This window comes from Bufo gargarizans, unplaced genomic scaffold, assembly GCF_014858855.1.
Source record: "Bufo gargarizans isolate SCDJY-AF-19 unplaced genomic scaffold, ASM1485885v1 fragScaff_scaffold_503_pilon, whole genome shotgun sequence".
In the NCBI taxonomy this organism is placed as follows: Eukaryota; Metazoa; Chordata; class Amphibia; order Anura; family Bufonidae; genus Bufo; species Bufo gargarizans.
Window position 1 is genome coordinate 194425 of NW_025334128.1, and position 13984 is coordinate 208408.

The following is a 13984-nucleotide window of genomic DNA, read 5'->3' on the forward strand; positions in this document are numbered from 1 at the left end:
AATCATTCCCCGCTGTCAGTGCTGACCAATAATTGGCTGAGCAGGCATCGCCAGGCACATGTCGAATCAGGACCAGGAAGCAGAGACCTTCAGTCGGAACGCCAGCGGCAGGGGATCGGTGAGTAATGCTTCCTTTTTTCTGCCTCCTGAATACAAAATTGTAGTCTGCTGGACAATAAACATTTTTGTATAAGGATTATATACTTCTTCTCAAAAGCTGTATTGGATCTTCCCAGAGGAAAGGAGCCAAGCCTTAATCAAAAATCATGGCATCCAAAGTTACTTTACCTCACAAGAACTGTTCACCTGGATGTATGTTTAGTTCAGTAGAAACCTTGAGGAGTTCTTGTGCTGTAATAAAGATGGCTGCTGCACTATGGCCATGTAAATCCCCCCCCCCCCCCCAAAAGTGTCACTGGCGCCTTCGGAATTAGTAAAGTGAAAATGTATTACACAGTGCACAAACGCATAGTTATCCATTTATTATATGAGGCACACATGGTCCTGCAGAGCTTGGGTTTCATACAGCTCTTATCTTTGGCCATCAACTCGTATGAACTCTCTGATGCTTAAGGAGAATATGTTTGCTAGTAAAACATCTTCCACACTCAGAGCATATGAACGGCTTCTCCCCAGTGTGAATTCGCTTATGTTTTATAAGGTGGGGTTTCTGGCTGAAACATTTCCCGCAATCTGAACAGGAAAAGGGCTTCTCCCCTGTGTGAGTTCGCTGGTGCTTAGTAAAATGTGTCTTTTGTGTAAATCGTTTACCACACTCAGAACATAGAAAGGGCTTCTCCCCTGTGTGGATCCGCTGGTGTTTAATCAGATTTGATTTCACAGCAAAAAATTTCCAACACTCGTAACACGGAAATGGTTTCTCCCCTGTGTGAATTCGCTGATGTCTCACAAGACCTGACTTCAGTGAAAAATATTTCCCACACTCAGAGCATTGAAAAGTCTTCAATCCTAGGTGTTTTCTCTGATGGTTCAGCAGAACTAATCTTTCCGTAAAGCGCTCGCCACAATCAGAACAGTGAAATGATGTTTCTGCCGCATGACTTATCTGATCCTGCAAAATACTAGACAGACTTTCTTCGGTATGGATTTTTTGATGTTGAACAAGAGCCGATTTTAAAGAGAAATAAATCCCACAATCAGAGCACAGGAACTTTTGCTTTTTCCTATGTGATTTCTGGTGAGCCTGAAGCTTGGCTTCAAGCAGAAAGCATTTCTCACATTCCAAACAGGAACATAGTTCCCTCTCTCTCTGCCCTGAGTTGTGAAGATCAAGATATAGTTGATCTGAAAAAGGTTCCTCAGGATTAGATGGATCAGATGACAGGTCTATCCTGGATAGGTAGAGCTGGGACAGATCTGAGGTTATGGGATGTTCTCCTGGGGAATCTTGTGTGATGTCCTTATATTCGCTTTTAAATTCTATGGTTAAAAAAGAGAGGTTTATACAAAAGTCAATGAAACTGACAAAAGATGACAAAGGGGTTTTCCTACAAACAACAATTATCCCCTACCCACAAGAAACAGTATCTGTCTTTTGGAGTCCAACTGTTGGGACCACTGGTGATCATGAAAACGAGTGTCCCGCTGTTCCTCCATTCAACGTTACGGGACTGCTGAAGATAGCAAAGTGTCACGTGCCGGAGACCCAAGGCAGACCTCCGGGGCGTCATGCAACAGGACACAGGCAAAACAGACCAAGAACCCACAGAGAACTTTATTACAAGTGTAATAAAAGTCTGTGAAGGTTCTCGTTTATCCAGGTCATGGTATATCTGTAAAGAATAAATCAAGGCAAATGGACTTACTGTAGATTTCTTGAAAACGTTTCACTCGTTCTTCCAATGATCTTTCTCAATTCTGAGTGACTGTACAAGAATTCTCTGGGAATAAATATGTAACTGAATCAACATCTGGTAATTATACCCAGCATGGGGTCAAAGGTGTTGATTCTATTATCCTAATTGGAGTCAGTAGGTGATAATGACCTCCCAGAAAAAGGTGTCAAGACAGCATTGTATGTGGCAGACAATAGATGTCTAACCCCCCCCCCCCCCCCCCACCACCATCTCTATTCAAGCTTGGCTTCTCCATTTTTACGTAGATGGCCTCCTCCTTAACACCTCGTTTGTACCAATCGGTCTCCTTATGCAGTTGCCTTGATTTATTCTTTACAGATATAAGTGTAATAAAAGCATGACAGTAAGCAGGCAATAGTGGTAGCACTACCACAGAACCAAGTGCATCGGCAGACCAGAGGCAAAACCCAGAGAGCGGAGAGCCAGTGAGCCCCGTTCTTCACAGAGCCCCTGGTGGTGGGGATGAACTGGGCCGAGGCCTCACTAGTCCCACCTCCAAGAAGGTCCCGGTATACTTGGCCCCTACCTGCAGAGAACCAGGCTGGTGAAACCACCAAAGACAACAAAACTGGAACCCAAGCAAGCACAAGACGTGGAACAGGCAACAAGACGAACGGGGACAAGCACAGAAGCAGATGCCTGGATCCCAAGCAGAATGAAAGCATGGCGGTCTCAGGCAGAGCTGCACACAGATTAGAGATTAATGGCACAGAACAGACTAGAGATACACACAGACTAGGACATAGGACAGAATACAATCAGAAGCTGGTAAGCACGGCCAGGCTATCAGATGCAGTAGAGCACTACTAGGCTAACAAGGAACAGACAAGGATAACAAAAACATCATACAGGACAGCTACAGATCAGACAAGGACATAACATCAAACACCATCACAGAACAGGTACCAACAACATCAGACAAGCAGCAACAACATCATAGAACAGGTAACAACAATGAACACCATCACATTACCAGGTGACACCACTGTGAGGAATATGGATTATTATTATATGTCAGCCATGTTCCCACACCAGCCATCTGCTGTCAAAAAACAGAGGTAGTGAACTCCACAGTGGGGCCCTGCTTCAAAGCCCAGTCAAATGGATTCTAGCAGGCCACCTGTGTTTACATCTCACACCTCCAGCCAGCCAGGAACCCAGCTAATGGAACAGGAAAAACCTCCCTGCAGGGGGTCTAGGCCATTCCCCAGTTCAATGAACATTATCAGACATCATGGAACCGGCGGTTCATAAGGAATTATGAATTGCCCGTCCATCACAGACATAAACCAGATACACATTTGTGTCCCTGTGGCCACAATGAACAGGCCCGTGGTCATAGTTTGGTGGTGGGATGCCAGGGAGGGGAGATATACATATGTCCCCACAGAAACCAGATAACGGTACCCTGCTTAGACTCTACTGGTAGCTGGAACCCAGGCGGATCCATGGGTCCCAGAACCACCTCCCTGCGACATTCTGGTCTGGAGCCATGAGCCCTAATCGGTTTAGGGGCTCATCTGCTGCCAGCCCCAGCAGAGGGGAAGTGGACCCCTCCCAGAGGCCGGGAGGGGAGGGGCCAGCTACAGGTTAAAAGGCTTGTGCCAGCAAGCGGGCAGGTCTTTTCTCTGAAGGGAGGTCACATTGTGCAATGTGTTTAGAGGGACCTGCAACCTGCTGACATCACTGCTTCCCATGTGAATACAGCTAAGAGCTCATCACAACCCAAAGGACTCATAAACCTGGTAAACGGACCTTTTTGTTCTGCTTAACCCTGTTTGTACCACACCATCTGTCTTTACCACTCAGACCACTGTATATATTTTCTGTGTATATTGTGTTATGTCTAGTGAGCCTTAAGGCAATTAAATATATCATTTAATCTTGTGCTGTTCTGGTATCTCGATCACGAATCCCCACGTCCGTGTTTCGGCCTAGTTATACGCTACTGGGGGTTGGTTTCTCACTCTATATAATGCCAGTAGCAAACCGGGCTTATATCAAACGAGAAGCTGGTGGCAGTATACCCAGGCTGAGAAAGAGCTGTTTCACTAGTGCAGTGAAAAGGATCTCTCAGCTTGTTGCTTCTTTGTGCCCGCGTGGACAGGACAGGAGGTGTCTGTGTAAACTGTATCAAGCTGACCTTACCTGCTCCTCCAGGAGTGCGTAATGTCACGCCTTGGTAACCAGTGACCATACTGTATCTCGCTGGCTCTACGTATTTGACGTCCGACGTCAGTCGGAGTACGGTATTCGTCACAACCACAAACAAGGGCAGATGGCAAAAATAAAACTGGGTCAGCAGCAAGGGGGCTACACCCAGTAAGGCACAGGACAGAAGATAGACTGACCCCAAGCCCCACAGCTCACAGATAGATATAGCTGCAATAATGAGGGCACCTGATAAGCCACACCCAGCAATGGACCAGGGGAAGTTAACCCCATCAGAACCAAACAGGGAGGGGAGCCTGCATGAACAGGGAAATAAACACACAGGCTGCAGTACTGGACGTTGCCCCTGGCAACCAGCATACACAGAGTTCACCGCAGCCAGCAGAGCACAAACAACCCGTGACGCAACAGAAATGCATCCACACTAAGGCCATGTTCACACACAAGGCCCCAGCCAGCACGCATCGCAGAACCAGCATGCATAGGAATACCCAAAGCGCATGCAGCCAGCCTGCAAGGCACCAGACACATGAGCCACAGAGATGCAGACAGGGAATCCACAAACACAGTTCACACACTACACCGCAGCCAGCATGAAGTCCCAAGCAACCAGCATACACAGGTGTCAGCCTGCAGCCAGTACACGAGGAAGCCTGCACAGCAACAGTGAGAAGAACTGCACAGAGAAGCAGACACGGGGAGAGCAACATTCACAGGCAGCAGTTCCACAAAACACCACAGCCAGCACGCAGCCCCAAGTAACCAGCATACACAGGAGCAGCAGTGGACATGTACAGCCATCCTTTTAAATGCACGAGAATAAGCATGTCCTCTTCAAAGGGAAAAATCCACTCAAGATAAATAACTTTCCTATAACATTGGTAAGTTGCTTTGGTGGGGTGAATAACATCAGTTTGTTAAATGTGTATGGCTCTGAGAAAATATAGCCTTTGGGAATTTTGACTAAGGAAGGCAAAAAAAATCTTAAAGAGGTTGTCCCATCTTGCCATTTCAATGAATGGGAGCTATGCAAATAATGTAGCGTAGCAACTAGGTATTTCTCTAACCTGGGGGTTTTGGAAGCAGAGTAGCTTGTTTTGCTACGCTGTTAAACTAGCTCCCATTCACTGCAAACAGCAAATCACTGGCCTGCTCTGCACTTTCCATAAGCCTGGCCACCTGAGGATGGCGCTTAGATCCATTGTCACGAGAGTGTCAAGAACCACGCCTGACTCCGTTATACCCGGGGTCAGGAAGTCGCAGCGGTTGGCTGCGCACTCTATGTAGAAAGATAGGGCTGTTTCTTTATGGTAGCTTTCTGAGTTTCCTTTTCAACCCTTTTTGGCTCACTCAGGGATCCGTAGCTCCTTCTCCTCAGCTGTTCCTTGTCCAGCACTCCCAACCTCCTTATATTCCCCTCTCCCACTTCTCTGTTTGCAAGATATAGAGCTTCCTGCCTGGACTTCTATACTGACCCACTGGAGCTGTGTTGCTGCGTTCCGTGGTTGTTGTTCCAGGGCGTTACCCTCCGGATCCCTGTTGGGCCTTTGTGGTCTGCTGTTGTCGCCCACCTGGGATTATATGTTTGTCTGTATTGTCTGTCCTCTCCTTGGTGTTTTCCTCTTAGTGTCAGTGGTGCGGATTAGTGATCCCACCGCCCCGTTCACTACATAGGGCTCATCTTAGGGAAAGCCAGGGTTTAGGAACGTGATCGGCGTACGGGTGAGGAACCCGTCTAGGGACGTCAGGGCAGTCAGGTGCCAGCCGCAAGGTGAGTCAGGGGTCACCACCTTTCCCTCTCCCTTGGGCAGGGCCTTCCCTTTTCCCTCCCTTTGCGTGACGCCGGTCATTACACCCATCTTGCGGTGAAAACAGCTAGATGGGACAACCCCTTTAAGACTTTTGTCTTAGCTTTTTATGTCGAGAAAAGAGCAAGGAAAGGAAATTACTCTAATGAATGAACTGGTTTTTACTGACCCATGCCGATAAGTGTAGGTTCTTCCTCCTCCTGTATCGGTCTATCATCCCTTTCACATGCTTCCTCCTTTATCACTTGAACTTTAAAATCAATTAGATCTTCATCCTAAACAGACAAAAATGATATGCAAGATAATTTTTAATAAACTGAGTTTAGCCCTTCTCATCCGAACCACGTAATGACATGGTCCCTAATGGCTTTTTAATTTGCATGCTGTTGACGGAGCTACACTGCAGTGCCAAGGTAGGAACTGGTTCTTACAATCATTTCACAATCTTCTAATGTGACAAACTGAAAATCACTAAAAGATCCTGAAAACAGAATTTATGCTCCAGGGGCTGACATTACCAGGCAGTGATCTAAAACAAGCTGTGATTATTTCCTGCTCCATCAACAGGCAGAGAACAACAGGCCTGTATGGGGATGACTAATTGTTGGCACAACTGTCCACATACAGATTCATTGTTTCTCTGCAGCACATCCCTGTTTAGACAGGGCCATTTCTAGGTGACAACTGATTATTTTTTGGTCAGAATAAACTATTGGATCACCGAATCCTTTGGGTGATCAGTGGCACATTTACACAGGTTAATTATCGAGACTATTGGTATGGACATTTGTTGTATGTGAATATGCCTTTAGACTGAGAGTTGTGCTCCCAGTTACAGAAGTGCTGCCTCAGCATCCAGGCTATTGCATCCAAATCTGTGGCATCTATAAAAACATCTCAAAAACATGAAGAGACACCAAGAGAAAATGTAAAATGTGTGTTCGCTGCATGTCTGGGTAAATAGATCACTAGTAACAGTGATAGAGTGGACTGTTACCTATAATCGCTGTTATCAGTGATCTGTATGTGGGGACAGAATAGATAATGTGTTCCCTGCTAACCTGTGACCCAATACTAAAACATTACAAATAAAGTAAAATGTTAAAATGAAGCGGAATGGAGCGGCAGAGCGTGCGTCCTCCTCTCAGTGCGCCTGCGCCGACTGAAGACAGGCACGGCGCAGGCGCCAGATTTTGAACGCAGACAGGGCCAGCCAGAAGACGAGCGCGTTCGCTGGCCCTGTCAATCAACATGAGGAGGGGGGCGTCTTTATGAAAGGAGGATGCGGCTGCTACCAGCAAGTAGCCGCCCTACTTGCTGGTAGACAGGTAATTTACATATTATAAAAGTCAGTTTTTTTAATTAACTACTGAACCAAAATGAGTAATAGCATTATATATTAATATATCGCAGTATAAGGATTATAAGAAGCCAAAAAAAAATAAAAAAGACTTTAGTGGGGTGACAGAAGCCCTTTAACGAGTGCAGTTAAAGAACAAGCGGATAAACATTTGATACATCTCAATTTAATCACACAATACAATACTTCGAATAAAACGATCCGCACAATATTGGCAAAAAACACTGGCATATTCTGAAGCAGGGTCCATATCTTGAGAAATACCTCCCGAAAAAACCTGTGATCATTTACAGAAGAGCACCCACAATAAAAAGTGCCTTAGCCTTAAGCAAACAAAAAAATACACAAAAACTAGAAATACAACCATTAAGGAACCTGCGGGCAGTTTTAAATGCGCCACAAGACACTATCTGTGCTGCAATATGATCACACAGAACAAGAAAATTTTCAGTTCCACAAAAAACACCACCTAACCTGTAAGAGCAGCTACGTGATATACCTAATTGAATGCAAATGCGGCCTCCAGTATATAGGCCGCACAACACAAGCATTACATTGCAGGGTCAACCAACATAGACATAACATACAAAAACTATGCCAAAACATTTCCTGACACTGCGCAACTACACCTGAACCCCCCCCCCCCCCCCATAAACTAACGATTACTCCCATTGACTATATACCGGATAACCCATATAACAGATTCAGTATCCTCCAGAGAAGAGATGTCTATTGGATCTACCAAATGGACACCTTGAGTCCGTACGGACTAAACAAGATGAGTGAGACTATACTTTAATGCATGCCACTATAGAAACACCCGGATAGACTTAGTGGCCAAACACGTTTTTTATACACATGTATATATATCTACACATAGGGGTTCTCATGTAGCTTTATTATCTCAGTAGATATATATATTCTCCCCATCTATTGGTTTTTTAGTATTATTTTTTGTATTACTATTAGTAATATATATATTTTTTTCCCGTTATTTTTATTTATTTCTATATTTATTTTTATTAATTTTATTATTATTATTAATATACTATTACTAATATTGTATCCACCTATTTTATTTGAGACGCGAGTATTCTTTATAGGTCTCTGTCTCTAATGTATTAATACTAATCCCAGTATATTACCAGATACAGTCAAAAATAGAAGTGCTGAGCAGTATATCCCATGTATTTCTGCACATGCAAAGCCTCGGCAATATAGTATTCTATACCAGATAACCAGATCCCATTGATACATGCTACGTTTTGATAATTGGGCTGACTTACTTCTATTTCTCCTAGTGACAACTACTGAACCTATGAGACGGCATGTACGTCCCTCCCACAGCGAATATACCAGTCACATCATCCTGGGTGTATTCTCCTCCCCAATCTCATGAACAAATCAAGTGAACGCCAGGCAAGTGATCGAAGGCACATGACCGCCCCTTGTGGATTCTACAGGCACGCCCCACCATACGTCACAATAGAGAATCACGTGACTGTGCTAACACACGCCCCTTACATGTCACTCGGAGGCATGACGCCTGAGATAAACACCGCTTACCACATACCCGGCAACCAGCTGACGACCCGTCCCACCAACAAAACATGACCATTGGCTAACTCTGATTTGAAAGGAGGTCACTGCATCCCAGCGACACACGTCCCGCCCACAAAACATGACCATTAGCTAACTCCGATTTGGAAGGAGGTCACTGCATCTCAGCGACACCTCCTTCCCGCCCTCACAACACGAGCATTGGCTAACTTCCTTTTGGAGGGAGTTCACGGTATCCCAGTAACACCCCACTCTTTCCCGCCCCCGAACCCGCCCCCTGTATCTCTGTAGATCGCGCCCAAACGAAGCTTATATGAGAAAGAATGACATAACATATGTTCACTTGTAAAAGTTTTATTGTCCTGATGAAGGGGGCAGTTCGCCCCTGAAACGCGTTGACCTTTTGAATAAAAGATTACCTTCTATGGTAACGTTCTAGCACGGAGTCCTTTTCTGCATCAGCGCTGCTTGAAAATGGTCTGAATTCCTCTCTCAACCAAACCTTCTCTATCCCATTAACCGCGAGCCACGGAAAAAGGGCAAAGACCTGGGCAGCAGATGCAGATTCTTCCCCGTAAGCTGGACGGGAATATTCCAGCAAGGCGATTTATAGGTGTTGTGACTCGTCACAACCCTACATGGTAAGCACAATCTGTGTATTTATATTATTGTCTGTAAGGTTCTACACACGAGGTGCTGCCTCCTTTTCCCTTCTTCTCTTCTATATCCTCAGAAATAGCAACCCTTATCTTGGGAGACTTCAATATCCCCATAAACAGCCCTATCTCCCCATCTGCCTCCCAACTTCTCTCTAACCTCCTCTATTGGCCTTTCACAACTTTCCAACTCTCAAACACATAAAGACGGTAACACACTAGACCTGGTCTTCTTTGACTCTGTTCAGTCTTCAACTTTTAATAACTCACCTCTCCTGGTGTGTGACCACAACATCCTCTCTTTCACTCTTACAAATCCACACCCATCCCAGCACACTTCTACTTATTACACATAGAGAAATCTACAGGCCATAGATCCTCATACACTTACAGACACTTTACAATCATCATTGTCCCCAATCTCTTCCCTCTCCTGCCCTGATCTGGCTGTAAAGCACTATAATGACACCCTCAGAAACACCCTGGATAAAGTGGGGCCCCCTACCCTCAGAACCTCTAAACATAGACCAAAGCAGCCCTGGCTTAAACCACAAACTCGCTTTCTCCAGCGTTGTTCCAGGAGTGCCGAACACCTATGGAAAAAAACTCACACACCAGAAAATTTCATACATTGCAAATTCATGCTCAGAACCTAAAACTCTTCCCTCCAACTCACCAAACAGACCTACTTCACCACCCTAATATCCTTAGTGTGCAACAACCCAAATAAACTCTTTGACACTTTTCACTCCCTTCTCAGTCCTAACGTGCAGGCGCCTATCACAGACCTCTGTGCTGAAGATCTGGCCTCCTAATTCACATAGAAATTAATAAACATCTGTTATGAAGTCAGCCCACAGACACTAAGTTTCCTTAAACCCCTTCATCTCCTCTGGCTCACTGTCCACGTTTAACCCAGTCACGGAAGAAGAAGTCTCCAGGCTCCAATCTTCTTTTCATCCTAACACATGCACTTCTGACCCCATTCCATCACACCTACTCCAGTCTCTCTCTCTGGCTGTCACCAGACTCAACACTCACCTAACGAAAATTTTCAACCTCTCTCTCTCTTCTGGTATCTTACCTCCTCTTTTAAATACTCTATCATTAATCCATTACTAAAATTGACCCATCTTACACAACTAACTGCAGACTAGTCTCCAATCTTCCCTTCATCTCTAAACTCCTGGAGTGTCTGGTCCTCTCTTGCCTAATTCGCTATCTCTCTGCTCACCTCTCTCCTTGATCTATTACAATCTGGTTTACGCACCCTATATTCTACATAAACTGCCCTCACCAAAGTGACAAATGACCTCCTGACAGCAAAATGCAACAGTGACTACTCTTTGCTCATTCTCCTTGACCTCTCTGCAGATTTTGACACTGTAGACAACTCACCATCCACCATCTATCGGCCTAAAGGACACTGCCCTCTCCTGGTTTTCTTCATATCTCTCAGTGTATCATTTGCTGGCTACACTTCTTGTCCTCTCCCTCTTGCTGTTGGGGTTCCTTCAGTCCTAGGCCCTCTTCTCTCTCTACACAGCCCCAATTGGACAGACTATTAGCAGATTTGGTTTTCAGTACTATCTCTATGCTGATGACACACAACTATACACTTCATCTTCCTACATCACCCCTGCTGTACTACAGAACACCAGTGACTGTCTTTCTACTGTCTCTAACATCTGTCATCTCTAACATCCGTGCTTTCCATCTACTAACCTACCTAAACCAGATATCTCCATCTCAGTGTGTGGTACTACCATCACGCCTAGGCGGCACACCCGCTGTCTTAGTGTTATGTTTGACGCTAATCTTTCCTTCACCCCCTATATTCAATCTCTCGCCCGTTTATGTCGCCTGCACTTCAAAAACATCTCGGAAATCTGCTGCTTTCTCACTACGGAAACAACTAAAACTCTCATTGTTCCCCTGATCCATTCCCACCTTGATTACTGTAACTCACTTTCAATTGGCCTCCACCTCACCAGACTTTACCCTCTCCAATCTATTCTCAATGCAGCAGCCAGGGTCACCTATCTGTCTAACTGCTACTCCGATACCTCCACTCTTTGCTAGTCATTTCACTGGTTGCCCATATAGTATAGAATCCAATTTAAACTGCTTATTCTCACCCACAAAGCTCTCCACAGTGCTGCACCCCCCTACATCTCTTCCCTCGTCTTTATATACTGTACCACCCTACCCATGGTCTACACTTGTCGTGCCTTTTCATAGGTAAATGCATTGATATCCAATTATTTTAGTCAAGATGAATGTTCATTCCCTTTAAGAGCCATGCTCGACTATAGTTACAATTTTGTATGTCTTGAGAAGGCCAAAGTAAGGTCACACGAAGGTTTCTACTTTTTAGTGTTATTCTTCTCATGAATGTACCAGTCTGAGAAGAGGCCTTCTTATCTACTTTTAAATTTATGACAGGGAGGTAAAGATAAGCTCTATGCAGCTGGTGATAATTACCTATACAATTAGGCATTTATTAATGAAGCAAAATATATAATATGTATGTATTCATTTAATAAGCCTTAGTCCTTAGCATAAGACAATCAGTAGGACATATAATATATATTATACTGTTATATGTTATGAAGACAACATGTATCCAGTATATTATATATATTTCTCATTAGGAGAATCTTTGTCTCTAAAAGAGTGTCTGTGAAGATGTGTGTTTTGTAACAATTATTCACCTCTTTGGTATGAGAGGAGATACTGATATCTCTGAGAAAACAAAGACATTCAAGTTATTTACGATACACAAATAAACAATGTGAGAAACATTCAGAGAGACGCCTAGAGGTCTGTCTCTAATTGCTACAAGTGTCAAATCTAATCCCTATAGCCTTGAATTAAAGCTTTTAAGGTCAAAATGTATATTATACCTTTATTCAGACTTACAGAAGTTAACCCTTTATACTAGGATGCAAATAGCTTACACAGCAGTGCCACCTAGGTATGAGTAGGTGACATTACAACAGTAGCAAAAGTGCATTCTGGGTAAGGTTATGATGTCATTTCTTATCAATAGTCACGCCCATCCGATTATGATTGGAAACTTCCAAACCAGGAAGGTGTGTCTAACTGATAAGTTTGTGTTCATAAACCATACACAGGGGGGAGAAAAAGAACAGAGAAAAAGACACACAGAAGAAAGAGGAGAGGAGAGAGAAGTGGAGCTCTCTAGAGGGGTCTATCAAGATGAAAGCCATGGTGAGATGTGCTATGATGGACCACCCAGCTTTCCTAGGAGCAGAAGTGAGATTTTTACTAGGACTTGGTAAGAGACACAGAAAATAATATTTCATTTTATTAAGACTAATTTAATAGTGTGGGTGAAATTATACCATCTAGATTGGCGAATAAATAAATAATTAAATTAATTGATCATCTCCATATTGAGATGTAGTTGTAGGATATTGTGAGACTTCATTCTACCTGCAGAAGAATCAAGACTCATAATCTAGCAAAGCATTAAATAATTGCTTTTTTATATATATATATATATATATATATATTGATAGAACATTCTTCGCCAAGCTAAGTGATGGATTCCCACAGGAAAGACTTATTTCAAGTCCTTCCCCTTTAAGATATGGTCTAGCAAAGATCCTATATCCCTGTTATTTGTCTTAATAGTCTTACCAAAGTTATATGTATGAAAATAGTCCAGGATGGGGCGGAAGGATACAATTATCTCTTCTGAGTTGTATCCTTGATTGGATTTGCCCATGCCTGAAGTCATGTGATGTGTAGTTGGTTAGAGGGGGGCGGAATGTATTTAGCATTCCATAATGATGTCTAGGATTAGACATGCCCGTCCTGATATCATGAGGCTTTCTCTGAACAGAAGTGATATATATAAATTATGCTCCTATTTGATATCCTAACCTAATAATGGCTTGGTTATAATGTGACAAGTTATTTCCACTCACATGTATTGTTAAGCTTGTAATGCTATATATATTCATTTGCATGTATCATTGTGTTTATTTACTTATATATGTTTATAATCTTGTAACCAGTAAATCTGCATATTTTTATAAACTTGTGTATTATTGTATAATGCAGAACTACATGTTTTATCATTAACGTCATCTCACGTCAAAAAGAACTTATTTATCTGAGGAAATAGTCGGACTCAGATGTGAATTGTATCAATTAGCTTGTCTACAATTCACCAGGTCATGATTTTAAGAATTTATGACAAATTTTATAAATTTAATTTTTTGTATGATTAATTATTTTTATGACCATAATTAATAATTCTTAATTGAATTATTACAACCCGACACACTCAGCCAACTACTTACGACTCACATCCACCATAATCCGAACATCTCACTCCCGGCTCCAAGACTTCTCCTAAGCTGCACCAGTTCTCTGGAATGCTCTACCCCAAGAAAGAGGTAAAATCGCAATATACACAAATTTAGGCACTCCCTAAAAACACATCTTTTTAGGGTGGCATATCACATCCTCTGATCTATCTCCTCTCCACATATAGCCCATTTATCATCAGTTCCTGAA

At 43.4% G+C, this 13984-nt stretch overlaps 1 protein-coding gene across 5 annotated transcripts in view; it reads right to left on the bottom strand.

Annotated features, from left to right (window-relative positions):
* Window positions 1-467: 467 nt before the first annotated feature.
* LOC122922579 (oocyte zinc finger protein XlCOF7.1-like) overlaps window positions 468-13984 on the bottom strand; it is a 29761-nt gene continuing 16244 nt past the window's right edge. For 3 of the 5 annotated variants that reach the window (XM_044273241.1, XM_044273240.1, XM_044273239.1), the window contains 2 exons: window positions 6027-6132; window positions 468-1440 (listed from right to left, as the gene is read on the bottom strand). In XM_044273241.1, coding sequence (XP_044129176.1) covers window positions 545-1440; window positions 6027-6132 — 1002 coding nt within the window. In that variant the 3' untranslated portion in view covers window positions 468-544. Of the gene's footprint in view, window positions 1441-1532; window positions 1632-1826; window positions 1902-6026; window positions 6133-13984 lie in introns of all 5 variants that reach the window. The other 2 variants (XR_006387144.1, XM_044273242.1) reach the window with 2 other exon arrangements.